This window comes from Cupressus sempervirens, chromosome 3 (genome assembly GCF_028749045.1).
Source record: "Cupressus sempervirens isolate cs-2001-9-10 chromosome 3, ASM2874904v1, whole genome shotgun sequence".
Lineage (NCBI taxonomy): Eukaryota > Viridiplantae > Streptophyta > Pinopsida > Cupressales > Cupressaceae > Cupressus > Cupressus sempervirens.
Window position 1 is genome coordinate 1,045,745,042 of NC_143120.1, and position 26,620 is coordinate 1,045,771,661.

General features: G+C 35.5%; 1 protein-coding gene across 5 annotated transcripts in view; it reads left to right on the forward strand.

The window, feature by feature from the left end:
* Window positions 1-26,620, forward strand: part of LOC149570317 (uncharacterized) — a 108,954-nt gene that overhangs the window by 75,706 nt on the left and 6,628 nt on the right. For all 5 annotated transcript variants that reach the window (XM_089822944.1, XM_089822943.1, XM_089822945.1 and 2 more), the window contains 2 exons: window positions 10,482-10,560; window positions 10,783-10,920. In XM_089822944.1, coding sequence (XP_089679070.1) covers window positions 10,482-10,560; window positions 10,783-10,920 — 217 coding nt within the window. The remainder of the gene's footprint in view (window positions 1-10,481; window positions 10,561-10,782; window positions 10,921-26,620) is intronic.

Sequence of the window (26,620 nt, forward strand, 5' to 3'; positions counted from 1 at the left end):
GAGGAGCATTTATACAATTGAATATTATAATTTCTTTGTTGTTGGATGAGGGTTTAGTTTGTAGATTGGAGTTTGTTTTGGGCAGCATTTGTAAGGGTAGACTGTGAATACCACATTGAAATTGGACCAGCTGGTTTTCAGTTTGACTTTGCAATTACAGTCTACGACAAATGTTAGAGTAATTATTTGTTTTCACTTATTAATTAAATCACTTTGATTTAATTAATTAAGTTGCCTATTACTCTAGTTTGCTTAAGCTATCTTGTAGGTACATATAATTAATATTTTATTAATTATAATGTGCAACCCTAGCTTTTTTAGGCTTTAGGTTACCCTTTTCAGGTTTCGATCTCCTTTATAAGGATTGATCTCTTTGTAAATTTCATTGAATCAGTTGAATAATATTTTTCTTCTTCGTCTGAGTTTTTCAGATCGAATCCTTGCCTCTTCTTGTCTTTTTCTTCTCCGTGACAGGTTTTCTTGGGCTTCGTGGATTTGTTATGCACTTTTGCTCAAATCCTACATGGTATCAGAGCCAGATCTACTATAGCTTGTTTGGTGTTTCAAGAAAAAAGGAGAACAAGGGTTTGGCGGATCAGATGTGATATTTTTTCGGGCTTTTCTGAGAAAACAGGGGCGTCACTGATTTTCGGAGCAGTTTGAGGAAAAACGAATGTCACAGATGGATTCAGAAGGCGTCAATACCCCTGTTTTGGTATAAAATTTGTCCAATTTGGACAATGTTGATTTGGGAGGCAAATTTTTTTTGCCACGTAGTGCATGCAATCTGAGATGCAAAAAAACTTAAAAAATCGCAAAAAAAGTGTTTTTTACTGCGGTTTGAAGCGCAGTAGTTAGGAAACCACGGCGGAACTGCTAGCGGCTCTGTCGGCGGCCCCTGTTGTAGCTCCACCCCACGGCGGCCCTCCACCCTCCCACTGCTTGGCCGCCGCTCCGCCGGCGGTGGTGAGTTTAAAATTTTTTTTTTTTTATTAAAAAAAATAATTTTTTCATGCACTTTAGAGGGCCTGTTGGTTTTTTCTCCGTAACTTGAGCATACGGATGTATTTTTTCAATCCAAAAAATGCGCCAGAAAGCTGGTTCCAAGATGAAGATGCTGGTACAGGTGTTTTTGGGTTTTGATGCTGTTTGGTTGCCTGTTTTGGCAATCAAAGCCGGATGTTCTATTTTGCACTCCGAGAGGCATATCTTGAGCATCCAATCTCCGATTTTGGACTTCTTTATATCGTTGGAAAGCTGTTTCCGTGCTCTTTCCAGTGATGCTGGTTGTTGTTCTAGATTCTGCTCTAAGAACTTTTTATTCAGTCTTATGCATTTTTGCATTCTGGTGGATATTCTGGTTGTTTCAGATCTGGGAATCGATTTTGTTGCTTCAGATGCTTCGTTTTGGGCTGTACCTTCTGTTGTATCAGTCTTATGCTTTTTTTGGTCATTGTTGATATTCATTGTAAGCATCTTTATGCAAACGCACTGAGATAAAGTGCCACTCTTGCATTTCAGGATCCTTTTCATCATTTTGATTCGTTGTACTCGCACTACTTTATAAAGTGCCATGGGGGGATAGTTGTTTGCCGTTTTGTGCCCTCTTCCTCTTTTGCCTCATGCAGTGTTGGTGACATGTGCTTTTATAGGTGTCTGTACCTCACTCTTGATGTGTCTGGTTCCAGTATTGTAGGAGATTTTTGGCCCACCTTTTCAGTTGCTTGTCACCTCACCTCGTCTACATTAAGGGGGGGTTATATTGTTGGTTCTAATGCTTCATTGGTTGATGGTTCGTTAGTGTGAACTATGTATTTAGTACCTAATCCTACATACTAGGCGATTGCAGTGGCTGGCTACCTATGCATTTTGGTGAGATGGATCATCTACCATATAGACACGCTCAGTTCATGCCTTTTATTTCCGTGGAGGTTCTTCAAATCAACACCTTTTGATAGAGTTTTGCGGTTTTTCATGCTTCAGTGGTTCTCTTCATGATCTCTCTTTGTTCCTTCTTCTGGAACATTCTTTGCTATCTCTTTTTGGAGTAGGGTTTTTCCCATGTGGTTTTCTCTATTTCTCTGGTTTACAGAGATTTCCTTGTATTGGGTACCTGATCAGGCCTTGTTGCCGGGACCCACTTTTCTGCTTTCATAGCTGTGCTAGGTTAGCTTACCTCCTAAGCTTCGCCTAAGGGGGGGTGTTAGAGTAATTAGTTGTTTTCACTTATTAATTAAATCACTTTGATTTAATTAATTAAGTTGCCAATTACTCTAGTTTGTTTAAGCTATCTTGTAGGTACATATAATTAATATTTTATTAATTATAATGTGCAACCCTAGCTTTTTTAGGCTTTAGGTTACCCTTTTTGGGTTTCGATCTCCTTTATATGGATTGATCTCTTTGTAAATTTCATTGAATCCGTTGAATAATATTTTTCTTTTTCGTCTGAGTTTTTCAGATCAAACCCTTGTCTCTTCTTGTCTTTTTCTTCTCTATGACAGGTTTTCTGCATGCAGGTTTTTTTAGGCTTCGTGGATTTGTTATGCGCTTTTGCTCCAATCCTACAACAAAGACCAGGTTCTTAATTTGTAAATTCAGTTTTTATTACATAGTTTGAAAGTAAACAGGCTGGCTTCAAATTTTGATATATAATTAGCCAACAATTAAATTCCCTTTTCATTATATTGTTGTATGGTTTGTTGATGAATGAATTTAGAGGCTGGTGTGAATCATTTCAAAATTGTTTATTGGCATTTGGTATTTATTTATGCAAAATTTATAAGGCCAAAATTAAATAAATTTGTGATCAGTTTGTTGTACATCCTGATATTATGTTTGAAAATTTAAGACATCATAGATTCAGTGGTAATTGGGCTGCTTGCCAAGTGTCTGACAAATGTCAAACTATCAAAATGTGAAAGAAATTGATGCTTGATTTAGCTATAACCAGACAGGGTTATTACATGGAAGATGTCTACTCAACACTCACCAGAAAAATGGTAGGAAATGTACATGGTAGGTAGGAAAGTTGTAGAGACGACGAGGATGTGAATGTCAAACATTCAAATCTAAAATCCCTCTTTATGCGATGACGTGAAACCTATAAAAAAATTGTCAGTTTGTGTTGACTTTGTTGCCAACAATTTAAACTGGCACTTTTATTGTTTTCTTGTGATATTAATATAAAAAGTGCCATGATTTATTAAAGAAAAAGGGGACAATTTTATTTGCGTTTATTTCATTTGAATTTGTAACTCGCCATATATTGTGATTTTGGCAGTACACCACAAAGTTTTTGAATTATGCCTCCAACTACACAAGAGCTATGTTGATTTGAGAAAGGTAAATGATGTTTTTACTATGAGGTTGTGTAGAGAGTTGCAAGAGTGCCCAGAGAGGAGGATTTCCCGTGAGGCTTTCGCTGTCATTAAACAATTCAAGAGCTATTCCACACAATATCTTAAGAGCATTTGATGATTTCCCACACAAATTGCCATGATACCCAGATGACAGAATGATCTTGATAGAGTTTTGTAGACAGATATTGGAGGTAAATTTAATTTGCGCCAAGCAACATAAAGCAGGTATTTAGTTCCCCATTTTAGTAGGACCTTATTCATGTGCCTCAAGCTTGCATGCTAAAAGCATGTTGAAGACCACTTTGGCAAGGTACTATTTTGACAAATATAATGTTATTAGACCGTAATTTGACTTTGCTTATTTTGTAAGAGATCATTTGCAATTAGGCTTGGCCTTCAGGCATGTCCCAACCCTAGAAGATTTATAGGCAAATTGTAAAGATGACACTGATAAGAGAAAAAGGTCCTGGTCTAGATTAACTATAGACTAGATTAAATTGTATAATGCAAATATTGACATGGATGGTGTAGAGGAGGATGCCTCTTACATGCAACCCACTTGTTAGAAAAACTAGATAAAGGGCACTCGCATTAGCTCAAATTCATTTGATGGGCCTAAGATTGATGACTTTGATGCAATGATGGTGAACATTTTCAAAAGGACATATGACTAGGTGGAGTGTAAGAAGTTAGGTAGGAAGAGGTCTGGAGCATCACAAACCTCACTCACCCCCACTCAAGTACTTCCATCTGCCCTTGCTAGCTCTACCATCACCATCCCTACTTCATAAAGCTTGATGCAAGCTGATGGAGACCAACCACCAGAAAGGAATGTCAACTTGTTCCCAATATGTGGAAGTGGTCCTGCACCAAACATTGGCACAACCACTCAAGAAGAGAAAGAAAATGAGTTAGAGACCGAAGGGATGAATACTAATTAGCAAATCTTTGAGCATGTCTTATGATAATCCACTCTTTGAGGTTGATGTCGATCACTCACCTGAGTGGAGTTGGGTTCAATTTTCACTATCTGTAGATACAGTTCGGTTCTCTATTTGGGTAGTTGGCAATGGTTCCTGTATCTATAGATTATTTCACTGCTATACCCATTTCTGTTATAGGTATTGTTGATACAATTAGGATTAGTGCATTTGTTGAGATTAGTACAAAACTACATGTTGCACTAGGCTCTTTTGTAGTTATGTCCTTTTTGCGGATTGTTGGTGATGATCAGGATTCCAACCAAGTATCAATTATTTGGCTGGATACAAAGAAGAAGAATATGATGAGATTTTCGATGGAGTTGTTTGTAGGTGACAAACTGACTTCTACTATATTTGCATAGGTTCTGGGTGCTATGTTCCAGGATATGTTTTTGATAGTATGCAGTTGGTTCAGTGTTGACAGGGATACCATGTACTTTTTCATTTGGTATCTAGATGGAGGTTGGAGTTCACTCTGTTGCCGGATTGCTTAAGGACAAGCAATCTCGGGCAAGGGGGACTGTAATGTCCCCATTTTTAACAGGTCTCTATCATTGATTTAGTCAGTTCATAGCGACCCTCATGAGCTAACAGTGGGATTTGAGGGTCTCAGTTGTTTAGTTATTTGGCTTTCTAGTGGCCTATGGAAAGTATTGGCTTTGTTTTGAGGGACTTACTATTTATAGCAAGTCAATAGTTGGTTTTGGTTGAGCTCAGTTGAGTTAGAGGAGTTGGGTGATGCTTGGGCTCCAAGAATGTTGGAGGGAGTGTCTATTTTTAGTAAGTCACCCCGTCAAGGTCATTCATCATTTTTCTTCATCAGGGTCACTCCTGTGTTGTTAGATTTTGATTTTGATGCTTCTCGAGTCATTTTCGCAAGATGGGTAAATTATTATTATCTAAGTTACCAGATTCTCTCTAGTAACCCTCAAAGTCCGGTTCGATTCTGTACAAAGTCTGGTCCTTGTGAAATTTTCCCCAAATTCTCTTGTAGAACTATGAATTTGCTGCAAATTTTGTTAGAGGAACCCAGGCAGAATTTGCAGCGAATTTTGAAGAATTTGCTGCCTAGCGGCCGAACTTGGGCTGAATTTGGTCTGAAAACATTTTTTTAGACTTTTAAAAAGTTTTTTTTGCCTAATTTGGTCTATTCGATCCTCCCAACCCTAAAGTAACCTCTAAAAAGACCAAAAAAAATGGTCTATATGTCATTTATGCATTTGTGAATGAAAATGAACACTTACCTATAGAGGAAATCCAAATTGACAATAGGTGACATCCAAATTGATGATTATAGCAGAATTTGTTTTAAAAAAATATGATATTTTTAAAAGAAGGGCTTAAAATTTGAATCTCAACTTTTGATTGAGCCTGGTTAGAAATCCTCTAACCAATACAAAATAAAAATTTAGATAACTGCACTTATCTTTAGACAATTCCCTTCACTCTTAGACTGTCCCTTTGATATGGAAATATGTTTAATAAATGCGACCAAGCAAGTGTATGATGTTGTATGTATGGCTAAATGATGCAATTAATATCCTAGTGAACTGAAACATAGATATGGTGGTGTATTTTGCTATGTTACTTTACTATTAGCATAGTGATGTATGGACTGATTTGTTGTTGTATATATAAATATACACACATACATATTTTTAAAAAACATATGTTTTTTTATGGATGAACCCAAAACGAATCCGAACCCAGCCCCAAAAAAATTTGGACGAATTTTGAACCCGCATTTTTACTAGAATCTGAACCAGCAACTTAGATTATTATTATTCAACTAAATACGTTGAGGTTGCTATTTTTGTTAGTATTGTACTTTGGTTAGCATTAAAGCTTGTTGGAGCTAGGTTGGACAATTTAAGTCTTGGGCACAAGAAACGGTGGCCTTCTATGTCAGAATATTATGATATTGTTGAAAATGTCATTTTTGGGAGCTAGGAGAAACAATGGCCTTCATAGTAATTCATAGCTGAGGTATTGTGAATTAGTTTTCTGAGAATTGTTCTTAATCTCCATTGCTGTATGCACCATGGTTGGGAGATTTGTGTTGTTGAGAATTTGGATAATGACTCTACTCATACTGTTATTACTATTGTTGAGAAGCGATTGTGTTGGTTAATTTAGAGTTGGTTGAGCGCCCATTTATATCTGCTGCTAGGTGTTATTTTCTATCTGCACTTTAGGAGCAACATTTCCAAATCTGCAGTTGCATTGCTAGTCTTCATTTCAGAGGGTTCCAAGGCATACCTTACCTGTAAGTTCATGGTTTGTAACTTCTATTTTTTCTGGGTATTTTTGATTTAGATAATAGGGCATATTTTATCAATTGGGTTGTTGGTATTTTGTGAAAATACTCAGTATCAAAGTTGATATTGAAATCTGGAATTTTCCGATGTATATTCTCTATGTAATATCCAAATATTTGAGTTAAAATTATTATTGCAATATCTTCTATTTTGTTGCTATATTGTTGTATCAAAAATTGCAAAACCTCAAAAAACAAAAAAAGAAATCAATTTTTTAGCACATATTGTTTGAGAGCCAGCATAGCTCATTTCAGGAACCAATGAAACATGGGGACTTGCACCCCCCCACCCCCCAAACCTCAAAGTATTTTTCCTCGAGACGTCCCTGCACCAGTAGTTGCGTACTTGAATACCCCACTACCGACATTCTGTAATCACGCCGCTGTCGGGACAGATACTTGAATTTCTATTTGAATTTTACTATTGGGAAAGTACTATGTTAAATGTTCAATGGTTTTGGTTGCTGTTGCAATTTTTCTATGTTCAAGTATTTCAATTTGGTATGTCATACTGAAACATTATTTCCTAACTAGCATTTCAAGTTCTACATGTATAGTATACAACACCCCCCCCACCTGCTCCCTGGGTTCCCCATTTTTGTCCTCCCACCGTCATCCCGCTGTCCCCAAATTGAGGCCATTTGTCACCTCGTCCTAGAAGCTTGTCTCGACATGCCCTAGTACCGGTGTTACACTGAAAGGAACAAAAGCCTAATAATACATTTTCTATTTTTGAATGATTGTAACTAATGCTTGATAGATGCCAGCAATCTTTTTTTATATTCTGCAATGAATTTTTATAACTGTAATTGCCAAGATGGCGTACAAAAAATCTATATACTCATTTTAAAGTTAATGAAAAGGGTTAAATTTTTTTTGTTTCCATCTTACCCTTGTAGCTGAGACTACAAAGTGAGTCCCGAAGATCAAATTAAAGATTGTTGTTCATTTAAATTAGGAGTTTTCTTACTGTTATGGATGGAATTGGATTTGCAAATTGCTATGTGATGTAGTTTTAAGGACATGAAGTGAAGTTAATGAGATTTAAAATTACAAAATCAATTTTAGTTTTGAGCTCACTTGGTCGTTTGTAGGTCTATTCCTTTCATACCTCTATATTCTTAGGCTCTAGATGGTTGTGAATTTGCAACTTTAGATTGAAATATTTGTGCTACAGATTACAGTCATGATGTGTTGGAATTGCTAGTCTATTTACTGCGTTAAACATGAGAAAAGGTGGATTTGTCATAGTTATGAAAATTCATCAAGGCACCTCTCCTTCTCTTTGGTTAATATCATACCCCTATTAGTTTAGGAAACATCAACTATTCTTTGTATATATTTCACAGGGAGCTGTACCTACACAATTCAGAGATCAGGTTATTGCTCCTTTATAGTAACCCTTTCAACTGTTGTTAATTGAAAGGTTTTCCTTGGGCTAGAGTCATATTATTAAAGGAAGGAAAATCTGTTAACCAACACAAAATAAGGGGAAGACTCCAAAGTGAGTGGGGATGGAGAAGTGGGTTTGAAACAAGATAAATGTGTTGAGGTGGCACCACTCATCATCAGCCAATTAAGTTGTTCCAAGTAGACAAGTGGAATGCATTTAGTGTATTCCCCCATTAAATTTTATCATTGGTCCATCCTCAAAAGAGTATATATTCAAAGCAATCTAATATTCTCATTAGACAACTTTAATGGAAGTGGTAGTTGTAGCAAACACTATTTACTAATTAGGGTTAGTTTAAATAATCTGGGTTGTTGATCTTGAATCAATTCGAGCCATCCATTCTACTTGAAGCCTCTATATAAGGCTTGTTCATTTCATTTGTAGTGAGGAGATTTTTGAGAAATTGTTGCTGAAATGCTGCCAAAATAATTGTAAATTCATTGTTGTTTCATGGTGAATTACTTGTGTTACTTTGGAATGTTGCATGGTTTCCTACTTCGCACTTAGAATAAGATTTACTTATGTTGAGTAGATGCAAATATTATTGTTGGTGGTTCATGGTGAAACTTATGTTAATATCAAGCACTTCAATTGCTTCATGTTCATTGATTTACATGTGTAATGTGTATGAGCAGTTTAAATCTCACTCACACACCCTTAGAAGACAGCACCTTCTCTTGCGGAGTTTTTTAAGTTCGCAAAGCAATGATTGGTTTAGTTTCACCACATCATCAATAGTCCTTTGCATTGGTAGGATTAGAGATAGAATTAGCTTAATTCCTAAAGCCAATCCTTTTTGCACTTTGGTTTATTATTATTAGTTGAACAACTCAAATTGCCAAATCACTCACACTTAGAAAGTTGCTATCACATTGAGTGAATATTGTAAGTCCCTGTGTGGTTACCAGAAAATTACATCACATTCATTGAGTTACATCCAACACAAAGTCACTTGTTCACAATGTAAATTTTGGGGTTGCCTTATTTGATCAAACAATCACCTTATTGTTTAGCACATGAGGTTTCCTTGTTCAAAAGAGGATAGAATACTTAGTATTTATTTTGCATGTTGGAGTGGTAAAACAACTCACCGCAACAAATAGTACATTGAATAATTAAATAATGATTCAGTGCACCACTCTTCACGAATTGCATAGAACATTCTTGAATTAGACAATTTGGGATCATTAATGGTCATGGAGGATGGAGCAAATGAATGACACTTGACGGAAAGTTTAGGAATTGCTGTCAGTTTGGTCTCTGTAAGTCTTGCTAGTTGTTTCCACTTTCTACGAGTCATAATTAAATTGATACGATAATTGTGCACCATGGTTTTGTATATGTTGGTACCAGGATAAAAAAGTGAAGTTGGAAGTCACTAAATACAAATCCTTGATGGCACAAGTGTGAAGATTTTCTATTTGTAGGTTTTGATTTTATAAATGCCTACAGATCAACTGAGAACTTTGTATTATGTGGCATGGCTAAACTAGAGGCAGTGCTTCATATTGGCAGTGACTCAGATTTAGAGTCTGATTTTGACTCAGGTAAAGATGAGGCAGAGGAAAAGCAGCAGTAGATTTAATTGTTTACATATTGTCATTTTGTAGCTGTAGCATTTTGGCCTTTCCATCTTCTTGTATATGCTTATTGATATTGAAAAGTTAACTGATTAGACATTGAAACTTTGTTAATTTGTATGTCAGCTAATGTGAGTTCTCCATTCAGTTCCAATTTTTCAGAATATGATGAATGCTTTATTATTATAATATTTGAAAAAATTTATATATTGAAATTTCCCCTATATTTAAGTTGTTGTACCTGTCCATCCCCTAAAATATAGCCCTCCTGTCATTGGCATCACAAAATTGCCTCCTGCTGTTTCTTGTAATTCTCAACCTGGAATCCTGATGGGACATAGGAAGAAAGTGTTTTTCTGCACAATTCAAGGGGATGTTTATTAATAGATCTCATTGACTTTTTTTTTATTTGAATAAAAAGGCAATGATGGGCAGTACATCTTGGTATCCTTAAACATACATGGCAATTGCTTTGATTCTAGATATAACATATTATCAAGTACCCTTGATTTGTCAGATAAATTTGTCGATTAAAACCCTTCTCATTACATTGTCCTTCTCAAGATTGGGAGCTGATATACTTTGATTGAATGTTGAGTTGGAATTTAATAAAAAGGGGTTTCTTTTTCCTTTTTTAACTTGTAATGAATGTGTGACCATTTTACTGCATTTTAGTTTACACCAAGGATCCTAATTTCTAACTATGTGAGGTTTGATCTGCCATTGTTTCTTGTATGTCTATTATCAACTTCAAGCATTCATTTATTACATTCTTGGTGATTACAGAGGGGTTGAACGTTCAAGTACTGCTGCTGAGATTAAGAAGGCTTATCGAAAGGCAGCTCTTAAACATCATCCAGACAAGGTTAAACATTTACTTTATCCTTTTAAAAGGTTGATTTGTGAAAATCACCTTTGGAATATGTTTATTTGTTTTGGGCACCTCTCTTTTTCTTTCAGGATGGCAGGATGATGACTATCACAATTTTTTTTCTGGTAGTTAATTTTTCTGATTATATGTTAAAATCCACACAACACACGTTTTGTGATGTGACATCTAGAGTGTCTTGTTTGAGTGATCTTACAGGCTGTGCAATTCTTAGTACGGAGTGATGTTGGAGAGGATGAGCTCTTGAAAGAATGTGCGGATGAGGTCCGCAGGGATGCAGAAAAGCTCTTTCAAATGATTGCTGAAGCATATGCAATTCTTTCAGATCCTGGCAAGGTTTAGAATTTAATTGACAAACTTGCTTTATTTTATAGTTTGTCATTTGTGTTCATATTATACAATAAAGACAACTTATACTAATTTAGCTCATTAAAAGTAAATATAGTTGGGTCTGTAAGACCTCATCTGAACTGAAGTCCTATGCTGTTTTTTTATTTTATTATAAGATTCTAGAGCTTGTAGATAAAATCCACTATCACTAGGTGCACTGAGACCAATTTACAGGTTTAAAGATCCCCAATTCTGGTGACCTTGGAAATTGATGTTTGTTTCAAAATTCGAGACTTTGACCAGAATTTTGTACCTTTAAATAGACTTTATAGAATTCTGATTTCTTTTTGGTTTTTTCTCGTTTTCAAGTGTTTAGGTGTTTTTTGAAGATATATGCAAGTAAATGACAGATACCAAATAACTTCAAACTAAGAATGATGAGCAACATCCATATATTGAAAACACCTAACAATTTGGAAATGATTCAAATATTACTGTAGTCAAAGAAATAAATATATCAAATGGATTTGAACTTGACGCCAACTGTAGAAGGGTTTTACAATCACAAAAGATGGAGAGCTTGCTGTCACAAACCCCTGTATGATCTCCAAACTACAAAACGTGGCTGCTAATAAGGAATGGCATCCACAATACAAGCACGAGCTGCCTTTGGAAGAAATGCCCAAGTTGGACTAGGCTGGCCGCCTGACTGAATGTGATGTTTACTTCTAATAGATGGTGCTATGAAGAATGTCAATCCTTGCCATAGAGAATATTTCTTTCCAACTCCAATGCTAAATCATCAAATCCTTGTTGAGGTTTGCTTCCCAACACTCTAGACTTAGGGTTTTTGTCCCAAGCCTTTGAATCGCTCCACTAGAGCAATTTCCAATCTCACAAGTTTCAAAATGTTAAAAGATAATTAATAAATAGGTCTTCATCTCCTTATAACTCCTCCCAAGTGCAAATCAAACCCTAAATGAGAATTACACTTTGCACTTTATAATAAAATAACTCTTTCCCAAATAAAGGCATCTAGGCTATAGGAAAAACATTATTTTATTAAAATGTCATAACTCAAAGTGCCGAAAAGTCTTCGGATTGCGAAAATAGTTTATAATAATTCAAGACCTTGCCAACAAGCCATAACACAAGGGCACATTTGACCAAATGAAAGCCATTTTCCCCTTATTACTCGGAAATGGCTATATAAATAGCCTTATTATAAATTATTTAAATGCTAACTTACGAAATATTTAAATATATTAAAATATTCCCCTTTTGCCTCTGAAAATCCAAACCAACCAAATAAACGTGAAACTAACCATGTCAGCTGTCTGTGATTGATACCAGACAAGATGGGTCAACTAGCAATCCCTTCCCTATAATCTAGGGATGCTCCTAGAAACTAGGGAACACACACTGTCATCCTGAAACTGAAACCATGGAATGGTCCCATAGAACCTCACATCTGGAAACTACCACATACTCCTAAAATGTAGGGATACCCCCTAAAATCAAGGAATTGCACCCAACTGGCTCCCAATTGTCTGTAAAGTCAAGCTCGATCATCGAATATCCTGCAATAGTCTCTATCCACAACTATTAGCCTACAAGAACCCCATGATAGGCTAACTCACATAACTCTGCTAGTAAGACTAAAGAGGGGACATGACACAGGTCTGATAATCATTTAAGAGTAGATGCTAGAAAGGAAAATACATAGAATTGTTTATTGCCCTAAAGTTCAAGATAATAAAATGTTTTAGTATATCTTGATTTTCCTAATAATGGATATGAGTCTAGGTTGCATATTCTGCCAATTGTTGTGATAAAGGCATATTTGTCATTGGAATTGAAAATTTTTGTTCTTGTGACAGTTGCACAACTTGTGATTTGTAGATTACAAAATTGAAGTTGATGTCTACTCCCAATCAAAAGCTGGAAACTAGGTTTAGAAGTAGTAAGGTTTCACGATTGGTTGTTTGATTGATAAGCTTTTGTTGTTTCCAAAAGGAGACCAATAGGCTTCCAGACTTTATGTTTAGTGTTTGAGATTATCTAGACTCTTTTTCACATATTTATCAGCTTACGTTCAAAGAATGAATTGGGCTAAAAAGATTGTTAATTGGAGATGGTCCATTGGTCCCAAGACTTATATAATAGGATACATTAAAAAAGGCAATGACTGCAAACTATAATCTCAAGTAGCCCATATAACTTAGCCTTTTATTTTATTTATCAAGCAATTAAAGAAAGAGGGTATATTGATAACAAGATATTGATACATTGCAAAAATACAACAAATGTAGGCAATATCGAAAAGACTAAATATGTGAGAATTAAGAACAAGTTCATTTAGTTTGTGGGTGTTGCCCTGGCATTTTTTCTTTGGAAACGTAGTAATCAAAGACCTAGAATCAAACCTTCAAACCTCATAAGCACACAAAAACATCCTATCCTAACATTAAAGTGATGAAAGGGGAATGCACAAAAACATGAAACACAATTCAATGAAAACACCCTCTTCAATGTGCTCTAATGATTTTTTTCCTCTCTAAAACATATTGATGTAGCTCCCATGATTAATTGCACTTATTCATGGAAGCGGAAGAGACAATAATGTCGAGATGAATCTAAAGATGATGGTTAGTCAAGTCAGTGGAATTGATCTCAATTTATATGGACTAAAGGCCAAATAAAAAATTAGCAAATTGATGTGCAAATGGAAGATTGACATAATTATGACATGATTAATGACAAATTGAATGCACATTTGGAATGCATAAATCAAGGGGAGAAATTAGGGGGAATGGGACTAGACTAAATTAGTGAGAAAAGGGATAGGGAAGGTGTTGGCAAATTAATAGGAATAGAAGCTAATTAGTAGGGATGGAATCCCATGTGGAAAGGAGAGAGAAATTTGAATTTCGAAAATTACTTATTCCCATAATTAGCAAATTAGGAATTAGGAGTTATAAAATTCCAAAATCGTGAATTAGCTAATTAATTAATTGTAAAGACATAGGGAAAAGGGGAGAAGTAAAGCCTATTCGTTTTATCAAGGCTAAGACTGAGGGATAAATTATGGGTTATTTATCCCTGAAGAGGAAATTAGTTGACTTTGACCGAATTGATGATATTGATATGAAATTTAATTGATTTTGATAAGGATTTGAAATAATTTTGAGAATCTTGAAAATGATTTTGTAGTGATAACTTTGATAATTGATTTAAAATGACATTGATACTTTGATATGGTTTTGAAAGTGATTGATAAGATAGAAATGAGACAAATTAAGGAAAAACATTTGTAATTAATAAAAAAAAATTCAATTTAATCAATCACCAAAGACATGATATCAGTGAATGACAAAGGTCGAACACATAATATAGAAGACATGTTGAAAAGGGGGCCATAGGCATGGGCCACTTTTAGTTTCTACATTTTGCTCCTCTTTAAGACAATGCAATTTTGAGTGTTGTTTCAAAACAAAGTAAAAGATCATGCTCCAGTGGATTAAAAGAATGGAGGTAGGATGCCCCCTCAAAAAAATTTGGCAGAAATTGACATGTGGACAATTTTTTGAAAAGAGAATGATTGCTAAGACTGACAAAAGAAATGTTAGCAGAAAGCATAAACTAGATGGAGAACTGCTATTGTTGATGAACCTTGCTTTCATACATGCACTTTTGTCACAATAACTTTATTTAATATGGCAAAACGGATGCATCACACCATGACATAGAAAGTCGGGATGATAATGCAACGCCTTTGCATAAAAACAAACACATTGTAAACAAGGAATTTTTCCATCCATTTTGAAGGATGGCCTACATACCTCGTTAACTTTATGAAAATTACCCCACAAGCAAGAGATAAAACAAAAATAAAGGACTATGAACTAACTCGGTCACTCTCATCACTTAGTAACATCCTTGAGTAGCATAGAAACATGACCAAATGATAAATCAATAAAAGATAACTCATTACACCAAGCAAGTCATTAACTATTATGATCTTATTGACAAAATTGATAGTTTGTTTAATTGACGTCAATGATGATGATGTTTGGTTTCAAGAGTGAAGTACCCAATCTAAGACCAATAGTGCCTGGTTTCGAGTATATCGCACCTTGTATAAGACAAATGATAGATTGATTGAACAAGTTTGACCTGATTGATTGTTGACCTAATTGGATGATCTGTTTGTTGATGCATGATTTTGTTAAGCTCAATGTTTACAAGTGTTTATATTGTGTCTACTCAAATGTTTGTCTTGTCGCAAGGGACAATTTAATGATGACATGAAAATGACTATGTAGATGTTTATTATTACAGATTTTTGATGATTTGAATTTTTAATGTTTAGGATTTTGAAAATATTTGAATTTGTGCTTTCTTCAAGACATATTTACAATTTTTAGGATTTTATTCCAAGCCTTCTTATGATTTTTAGTGGGGTTTTTAATACTTTATGCTTTTTAGTGACCTTTAAAGGAACGTTTTATGCTTTTTTGTATTTTTTAAGGATGATATGCAATTTGTTTGGTCTTTTTTCAGCTTCATATTTAATTTTTTTTATTTTTATGAATTTTCTCAGGATTATATATGATTTTTTGAAATTTTTCAAGACTTCAATATTTACTCGATCAAGATGTATTGTATAGCCTCCATTATCTACCAAGGCAAGGACATTATGGATGGAAGAATGGACTAAAAGATGGATGAAGGACAAGAGTCAATATGTCTTTGAAGTTGTTTGGCTTGCCAAGGACTATCCAAAGAATTGGATAACATGTTTTTCCCAAGCTTAGGGATTACACATGACAATGAAATGGTGCACTAGATGACATGTGATGCTTTGGAATGGACATGTTAAGAGGTTTTTGAACATATGTTTTGTATTTTACGTCCTTATTTTATATCAAGACCAAGATAGGGATTTGGATAAGACGAATAGGGTATGGATAGGGCAATCAAGATCAATAATGGACAAGAGGAGAGAATATGGATAATGGTTACTGTTATCTCTAAAAGTTGTGCCTCGACTAGATCCTAAGATTTAGTCACTTCGAGTAACATGGAAACACTCCTGAGGTAGTGGGTGTACCCAAGGTAGGAGTGAATCTCTGGGTTATAGGCCAGTTCCTTATGATGCTTCACCTATTTGCTTTTCAAAACATAAATTTAAACTTGGGGGGAAAGGGGAGAAGAAACACTGGAATTAAGACCTAAGGCTAAGGTGATGCACCAAACATTAAGGTGAAGATATTGTTGCCCTGACACGACAAAACTCCTCTGAATGTTTAAAGATTGACATAATCTTGATCTTCAGAACATTCATATACCAAATTTATTTCACAAGAAGGATAAGATTTCAACAAAGTGCGAAGGGGAACGATAACATTCACAGTTATGCACCTAATAAAGCACAGAATCACGACTTGTAACGTATACAAATATTCTAAAACTCACTTGTGGAAAAAACAGACACAACTCAGGGATTTGAGAATAAATCACAAGATTTTATATCAGATTAGTGGCTTACCCAACAAGACGAACAAAATAAGGGCCCTTCAAATTGTTCCTTTATTCAAGCTTCGAAGGTAGTTTAACAACATCCTCAACATGGTTACAAAGTGATGTGTAGAAAAAATAATATGAAGGACTCTTGAGAGATCACGATAGAACTACTTTTTTGCAAAAAACTAGAACCCCTAAAACACACTTACAATTGCCTTTTATAGAGTTTAGGCATAACTCTGATACCACATTGAGTTCAAACCCCAATTAGGTGGAGTTGGATTGTAGAGGAGAGCAACAATTGCTGAGCAAAAGAAATCATGATCAAATGCACATTCCTATATAGAAAATCTTATCCTTTACGTGCAAAACCAGATCTGAGAAGACAAAAAAATGACCATTACCATCCTGATTGGATAGATGGATGAACCAGGCTGTGGGAGGAATGTCCTTTACACTTACCAGGCATGGAGAACATCTAAGAGTGGTTGCAGGTTACCTTTATTTGTTCTCGACATGCCAAGTCAGCCATCCCATCACTTGAATAGTCAACCTCGCCACTTGGGCTTGTATCATTGAAGCTCATCGCCACCTTGCTCAGATCTTATCTATTATGTTGACATGCTGACTGCACTTGTTCGTGGCTTCACAACTAGTATTTATTTTATCTATTTAACCATGCGAAACTGCAATGTCATCTTTGCCTTATTGTTGCTTCGCAGCCTGCTTTCATTTTATTCTTTTGCGTGTCCTTGGAATACATTGCTTGCACAAGGGATTTAAGCATCCATGTCACTTTTGACTTTTCTATTTCTTAGTGGGCCTTTGTGGCCTTCCAAATTTTTCCTTTTCTTTTTGGATCATATTCTGCTTTTTTTTTACATGTCGATTAGATTGGACATGTTGATCCTTGAGTACATATGGATTGCTTGACTTATAGATTTTATGCTTGACATTGAAATTAATTAGAGAGGGAATGAGATTCATGGATGGATAGGAATGAAATGAAGGCTTTTTGGATGGTTGAAAAGTTCTCAAAGATGTGTGCCTTTGCTGACTCGCATTTAGGAAAGGGTGAGTGGATTGTGAGCTAGTAGATGGAGGAATAAATGGACCTAAGATGGATGAAAGAGATGAAGGGGGAGGTATACATTTGGTTTTTGGTTTTGAATAGATACCAATGCCTTGAAAATGAGCTTTATAACTAAGGTCGTGATCATTGAAAATAGTTTTGACATGCAAGGGTTTTAATATTCCTTGTTCATGGATTCTTAACCCTTTGACTTGTTTTTGACACATGGGACACTTGCTACTAGATGCGAGCCCATTTTGAGGTGAACGTGATATGGAAGGATTGATAGGATCATGAAGTGGACCAAATGGGATGGAAGTAGAAGAACTTGTGTTGTATGGAATAGGTTCATAAACAACTTGCACAAATGTGTTAGGATCATCAGGGAACATGAGCAATAATGGAATTTTGCGATTGAATAGGAGCAGGGGCAGGATCATTTGGTAGAATAGGATCTTTCAGAGGATTTGGAGGATTGGGACAAGGTAATGAAGCGGTATAGGTATCTTGACAGGGATTTGGAGGGATGATGGGATCTCGTAGTGGACATGAAGGTGAAGGAATACTTTGATCTTGACTTGGAAGGGAATCATTGGATTCCCTTATAAAGGTGTTTTTCTCTTGGCTTTGGATGTAATCATTGAGAATCATGGAAGGGAGGTCACGATCTTTCTTAGGAAGTGGAATGTCAATGAGACTTGGAAGGACATTTTGGTCTTGAGATGGAAGAGATCATTTTGTATAGGAGAGTTAAGGATGGGATTAACATGAGACTAAAGGGAAATAGAATTTTGATTGACAGTTGGATGTGATTGGTCATTGTTAGGATCTTGATATTGATTTCTTCAGGACTCGTTTCTTCATACTATAGATCTTCTTGACATGGGGTGTAAATTGGGACATGCACGGGGGATTTTGGAAAGGGATCAATGCTTTGACATGAAGGAATACACTTTGCATGGGACTCCTTGAATGGGTTTGATTAGCAACGGTCCATTTGAACCTAGGTGAATTTGAGGACATAATAAGACACTCATCGACATGCAATGTTTTGGAAGAAAATTTTGTTTGTGACCTTGGTATTGATTGACTTGTTTGCAATACTGGAACAATGCATTGTGAAATCATTTGAGGATCACTTGGTTGCATCAAAAAGAAGAATTGTTGATAATCAGTTGGTGGGCCCATTTGTATTATGTCCCACTCTTATTTGGAATTTCTTTAAATGATGATTGACTTTGAACTTGATTGAATGACATTTGATTGAATGAATATTGACTTGGAATTGGATCAAATTGTTCTTGATTTGGGATTTGATTGAACAAAGTTTGCTCTTGAATGTGATTGAATTGGCCTTGGTTAAATTTTTTTTTTACCTCATTTAGTTGTGAAATAAGTCTTAGTATTTTGGATTTTTCAATGAGAGATTTTATGTCAGTTTTGCCAAAATTGTCTATTACGAATTTTAGGAGCTTGGACATATTTGTGTGATTACTTTCAATGTTTTCCACTTGTTCTTCCAAGACCTTTCCTTCTTTCATAGTGATTATTAATAATATTTGGTATTTATTATCTTGATCTTTATTAATATGGATCAAATCAAATGTATTATTAAAATTTGTGTATACATTACTTGAGGGTCCATGATAGTCAATCCCTCCCAAACTTGCTTGTCCTCAAGCAATTATTATAATGAATCTTATCTTATCTAATTATTTATTGCACTAAATTATTATATATCAAAATAAGGTTGCACATATAAAAATATGAAAGATATGTGTGAAGCATTCACATTAATGCATGAAGACACAAGGAATATAGAGCGTAAGCGATGTATAAATATTGATGTAGTAAGACATGGATTGCATACTGAGTATACACATTAATGCCAAAAGTTACACAAGCATGCAATATACCCATGAGTGCATGTATGAATCACATGTGTAAGGCATAAATTAAACATATGCAGAGCATGAATCATACACAAGGATATATGAACACACCCAACACATAGAGAACATAATGCACAAAGGATACATATGAAATCATTTAAGTCAGGGTGTATATACTCAATATATGAAGCATACACATTAATTCACTCAAATAGTAGGACATTTAAATTACTTAAGTCATTAAGTATATATGTGAACACACATTATGATGCAAGAGCATCAAGCTTGGATTTTGTGGATCTATGGTTTGTGCAGTTGGGGATCAGTCAAGGCATATTGGTGGACCTTGCCCTATGTGTGCATGATGATTGGATTAATCTATTTGGAGTTAGAGATGTTTTGCTGGCTGCTGATAAACATGTTCCTATTTTACTAGCAGACTTTGGAGATTGTTTTCATGAGCTTCAATCCGAGGGAGTTGGTGTGTGGGCTCTTGGATTTGGATCATTGGATGGCACATGGACCTATGTCTAAGTGTGCATACTCTTATGTGGTCTTTTGAGTTAGTTATGCATTGTAAACTTTGGGCCTGCCCTAAGTATTTAATTATTTAATGTTTGTTGCCAAGCCAACTTCTGGCTTGAAGGTGTATTTGATGTGAGTGTGTTTTTAATGTCTATTATGCTAGGCTGACTTGTGGCTTGGTTTAGTATAAGTAGAGAGTTACGTGGAGTCTAGAGTCATTATTCAGTTCAGCATGGAGTAGCTGAGAGGAGCAAAGCTTGTGAGCAGAGTTAGTAGTTGCGGCTTGGGAAATAAGAAGGTTGCTTTGTGGCTGCTTGCAAGCACGAATTTGGTTTCTTCTTGGGGTTTTCTATCATATTGTAGATCTGGGCTAACTAGGAGTTTGGATCTTGCGAGGTCTTGTAGAATTATTATTGTAATTGCTTATGTATTTGGCTATAACGTGAAAGGCCTTACGACCGGGCATGTTGGATGTAAATCTTATGATTCTATTATGATAATTGTCATTGTTGTGGATCTAAATTTCTGAGTTATTGTTTATATTCCGCTGTGTGGTTATTTGCTGGGAGTTAGGACATCTCCTTTGGGGATTCTCCTGCTTTCCACTGCGTCACATTACACAAAGAGCATTCATTAAACCTGAAATAGACATATATAGTCATAGAGATTATAAAAAATGATATGTGCATGAATTTACTTAAAAGATAAGAAAACAAAAGAAGAATTCATGTAGCACAAAGCGTGAGGCATGCACATGATTCAGCATATCATATGTAGATAAAAACACACTCCAGTCATGGAACAAAATGTACTTAAGGCATGAATCATGTATAAGTTCATATGAATGCACGTAATCTATATATAAGCCATAAATTTTTTATATGTCAAGAAATAGTCAATGAATGCACACAAAACACATAGAACATGGAGTATTCAAATACACACTAGACATGTAAGGCATGAAGTTGTACACACATGCAATGAAGAAAGAAATAAATGCACATCACACATGTAGAGAATAAATACGTTCCAGACATGTGAGGTATGAAACAACCATTAAAAGCACAAGGTATGCATAAGGTAATGAACATTATCGAAGGCTTGATATAACACACATAAGGCAAGTAGTATAAATACAAATGGACATGAAGACCATATAAATGGACATATATGTTAAACACTTAATACATGATGTAGTGTACCCAATTACACACTAAACATATAGGAAATGAAGCATACATGAGAACACATTCAAGGTATTAGAAATGGAGCTATAAATGCATGTCAAATATCTGAATCAAGGAGGAATACATGGGTAAATATTAGACGCTCAGGTCATGAAACAATATAATTGAATACACACTAAACATGTGAAGCATGAAGAAATACAAGGTTCGAAGCATAAAGATAACACATATGGAATAAGTAAGGCACACATGATGAAAGTAAAGTCGCAGATGACATTTATTTGACATATGGACATACAATTTATGGAGACACAAAGAACACACAAGGTACACACATTGTTAGATACCTTCTTATTGACTCTTTCCCCTACAAAATGGTAGGATCATGCTCTGATACATTTTGTAATGGCACCTTTTTCTAGGCGGGTTTAGAACAGTCCTAGAATGCAAATGGACCTTTATTATAATTTGATTCGATTCTTGGTAGGATTGATCATATTTAAATTAACTTGTAAGAGCCATCACTTGATGCCATTGGTAATTTTGGATAATGTCAATGTTCTCCATTTATCGGATCCCGTAATGGATGGCAGATTTACTGCTGCTTGAGTTTGGACATGATCTATGGTACTCCTTTAGATCTTTATCCATATTGGGATCTCTTGCTCCAATGTGAGTGATTTTGATGCAGAGCAAGATGGATTTCTTCTTCAGCCAAGGATAAATTACTGCAGTGATATTGTGAGATACAACTTCTCACATCAAAAGCCTCATTACAAGACACTGAGGGGTTCTCCTAATCAGGAACAATTCCAAGTTCTCCAACCCATCCACTAATCATCACATACTCAAGACCTTCAGTGGTCAATCCACTCAAATGGAAACTCCACACCTATATGGAACACTTCGACCCATCTTGCTCCACATGCTAAATGAACCAACCTCAGTTCCTACCATGTCAACAATTGCATTTTCAGTATTTTCTTGTCTTTGTCTGCTCATATGATTCGATTCTTGGTAGAATTAATCATATTTAAATTAACTTGTAAGAGCCGTCACTTAATACCATTTGTAATTCCGGATAATGTCAATGTTCCCCATTTGTTGGATCCTGTAATAGATGGCAGATTTATTGCTGCTTGAGTCTGGACATGATCTACTGCTGCTCGAGTCACTCAAATACTCCTCACCATGGATCCTGCCCTAGGATCAACCCTATTTCTTGTATCCCGTCACTTACCAAATCAAGATACCAACTTTGACTTGTTAGCTTGCTTACAATATCTTGACAACTTGTGCCTCTGCCCAATCAGTACTCTAGACACAGTGGTAATCTATTCTCATTTGCAATTAGATATCCCTCAATCCCAACATGAAAGATAACCGAACACCTTCTCAAGGCTCTGCCCAACCTATTCTTACCTTAAATCCACTAAGTGGTTCATTTCCAAGATGAACAAACAATTAACTTACCCTGCTCTCCTTACTGTGACAGTAACCTTACTCTGTAACCTTGCAGGCATCAACTCTTCTTTTGACTTCTTGTCTACACAAAAACTCTACCCAGGTTATACTCTCTTCCTTATGCCCTTCCAAAGGCTCTCACACTATCCCTGTACTCTCACTCCTGTGGACAAAGTCATTCAGCAACATTCACTGTCAAAACCCTTCATTTGCAAGTTAACTGGTTCATTGCACGTGCTCCCTTTTGAATGGTACTCTGCAACATGAGTGACAGGCAGTGTACATGATCATTCACACCCTGCCAAGCATGGAGATCTCTTCCTCGTGTTACATGGAAGTTTCCACATTTTGAATGCTCTTTCAAAACCCTTAGTGAGGGTTTACCAGTTATGAAAACTAACTACTGGAACTTTTGATAAATGCAGTCAAATGAAGAAGTTTCAAGTATAAAATAGAGTTGATACACGGGACTAACACATCCAGACAATACTCTTCCAAAACAATGATATTCAAATGCACAAAACCATTAAGACAGTGACTGTGGTAGGAACTTAAACACAGTTACGGAACAATCGTGCAACTTTTATTGATCAAACGTGTTTCTTTGACCATCATATACTCATTAACTTACTTATATCCCTCTGACAACAACTATTACATGTTTTGTAGGGTCTTCTTAGACCAACCGACTATATTCCAACCAACTATATTCCAACCAACTTTAACTAATTCAAATTGACTTGTAACCATTACAAACTGACAGTTTGTGTTTTCTGTCACCGACTGCTTGACAATTAATTACATGGATTAAGGTGGGTTGTCAAGTTGTCAACTCAACAACCACTTTCCCCTCTGCCCTTAACCACCTATTTTGTATGATTTAGACTAAAACTTCGCCATCTTATTAGCCTTTCAAAGCCTTATTGCCAACTTAGTACTATAGGGCCCCTTATAACAATGGTGGCCCCCATTACACATGTCATGACCAGGAATGGTCATTTCACATACTTTCGCCTTGTTATGCCTATTGAGGACTCTACATCACTGACCCAATGCATTGTGACTCTTACTAGGTCCATTGGCTTCATATGGCAACTAGGAACCTAGTGACTTATCATGAATCAATTCATAATACAGGGCATTAATAGCCTTCATTACAATTTTCTAAGACTCTTAAGGTCCTTTGTAGCCATCGACGATCAAGGTGCTTAATGCGATTCCCTAGTACCTTCCAAGTGCTAGGTGCTCCTGCACCAGATTTACTCCTCTCCTTATGCACACTCCCTATCCACTATGTACTAATATAATAGTTCTTCTAGACTTATCCGCAATTTATCAATAGTATTAATTATATTAGATTCCTCTCTTAAAAGACCAATAATAATAATGTTGAGAATAATTAGTTATTCATAATAATTATAATAGCATTTACATTAATAAATATTATTGTCGCTTTTCTCATAGCAACATTGTTACATCCCAATTTTAAATACTCCCTTATAATGTTCGTTACAATTTCAATTTCATCGAGGACAATGAAACACAAGGGGAATGGTATGTTACATCCCAATTTTTGACCTAATTTAAAATATAGCCGTTGAGGTTCACATGAAGTTAGTTGGCAGTTTAATTTGTTATAATTTTGCGAAATGGTAAGATGGTTAGTCGTTATAATTTCAAGTGAAGATAACAAGTTAGTTGATCATTTATCACGAATTCATGGAATTGAGAAGATGGTTAACCGTTATGATTATTTATGATTAAATAATTTATTATGATAATATAATTTAACTGTGGAGAATTTCCTTGCAAGAAACACGTCGAGGGGTGGAAGCATTGTGAGAAAAGAATTAGGCACAGGAGCATCACCATCACTAGGCAGATGGGTTGAGGACCTAGCGACTTGAAACATGATACATCTTTGGGAGCCGCAAGAGCTATTTAAATAAATAATTTGAGAGACATAAATAATTAGGTTAAAATATAAAACGTACCTCAAAGGATTTAATATGATCTTTCACCTTATTATTATAATCGATATATCTATATACGTACATATAGATAAAAAAAAATGAGATGGCACCATTATATTATAATAATTTAATAAAGTGATGTCACCCCATTAATATTTACATGTACATATATAAATATAAGATTATAATAATATTCTAGAGATAATAACATTCAAATTATTATAATATTCGAATTATAATCTTCCAACTCTATTCTTTTCTTTTTAATATTCTTGCTTTTAACCGATTAACATTTGGCATGATAAATCGAATTAATAATTGGAATCCGAATGGTTTTAAATCTTTAATTAACTAATGGAAGCCGAGAAGCCACAACTAGTCCTTTTAATAGAAGCCATGATGGGAGTCGAACACGACTATTCCCATTTCCTTACCATCTTTTTTGCCACCATTCCCAAATTCCTTTTGCAATAAGTCGAGTTCTAGAATTCATAGTAATTTTCATACATTTGCCGGCACCCTGAGATTTTTGAATTAAACCCTAGTTGGTTTGTGGGTTGCAATTGAGTCGAGCAAGACTTACGGCTAGATTGCCGAGTTCAGAGGGTGTCGGACATAAGCCAAGTTACTGCGAACTTTATACATATTAGGTCATGAAGTATTCCCTTCAATTTATTCTTTCCTTTGTTTGAATGTAAGTTCCACTGTTGCCGGCTAAGTATACAAATCCATTTATTTCTTGAGACAGTGATCATCATAGGTAGCATGCTAACAGTCTCCTGCGATTTATATAGAATTTCCCTTTTATTTTCTTTATTTCTCTTTGTATCCTGAACCAACATTAAAGAAGTTGAGTGGTGACTTTGAATTAGGAGTCTCATAACATGTAAGAAGCATCATGAATAATAATGTTATCATTAGCAAAGTTTTATGCTGTCACAAACCATGAGAAGATATTAAGATTAGAATGCTCATTCAAATACACCTAGGAATCACCAACAATGAAGCCATAAATGGTGAAGAGGTCAAAAAGGGCAGTGAGCTCATAATTTTTAATGCACCTAGGATTCACTGACTGGTAGCCATGAAATGGTGAAGAGGTGGAATGAATCTACAAGAACACAGAAGAGAAATCAGATATGATTAAATTAATTAATTAAACAATTAATTATGCAATCTTAAAGAATATCTTTTTCAAATCACAAATTGTGATAAGCTAAAACATATATGTTATTCATGAATTTGTTGGGAATCAACAGATAGAGCCGATTTCTCTGAGATCTGAGCACCTAGGATTCACCGGCTATATAGCCATGGAAAAGGGTGAAGAGGTGAGATGGAATCTGCAATGACTTGGAAAAATAAAAGTCAAATATGATACATTAAATCTAGAATAATATTATTTAATAGCTCATGCATGATCCTGTTAATGTAATCTTCTGCTATCAAGTCGAGTGGTGTGGTTAGATACCAGGATGCTCAATTGATGACAAGATGATCCTTTGTCTATTCCGGGTAGGGAGGGCCTTTCTTGATAGAGATTGTGTGAGGATAAGTTAAGGGAGGTTGGGTGGTTAAGCCCTTGACAATGTTTCACCTCTCCCCAAGTTGTTGGACATACAACAGACAAAGATAAGCTATACATTTCAATTGTTTGTCAGAAACAAGTATTATCACTTTTATGATGTATATGCAAGAAGGTAAGATTAATTGAGTTATATCATCGTTATAGTTATTTTACACTTAGATGTGAGAGATAGATTTATGGATTGTCTTTCATTTATATGAATAATAAATATGAGCATATCTTTTATCATATGATATTGCCACAGTTAAGCAATCGGAAGGAAAGAAATGATCCAGTGGCATCTGGAGTCCTAAACGATACAATGGTATTTGAAGCCCTAATTGATTCAGTGGTATCTGGAACCTTGAATAATACAATGGTATCGCAAGCCCTAATTGATTCAGTAGCATCTGAAGCCTTAATTGATATAGCGGTAACTGATGCCCTAAATGATCCAATGGAAATTGAAGCCCTAATTGATACAGTGGTATGTGATGCCC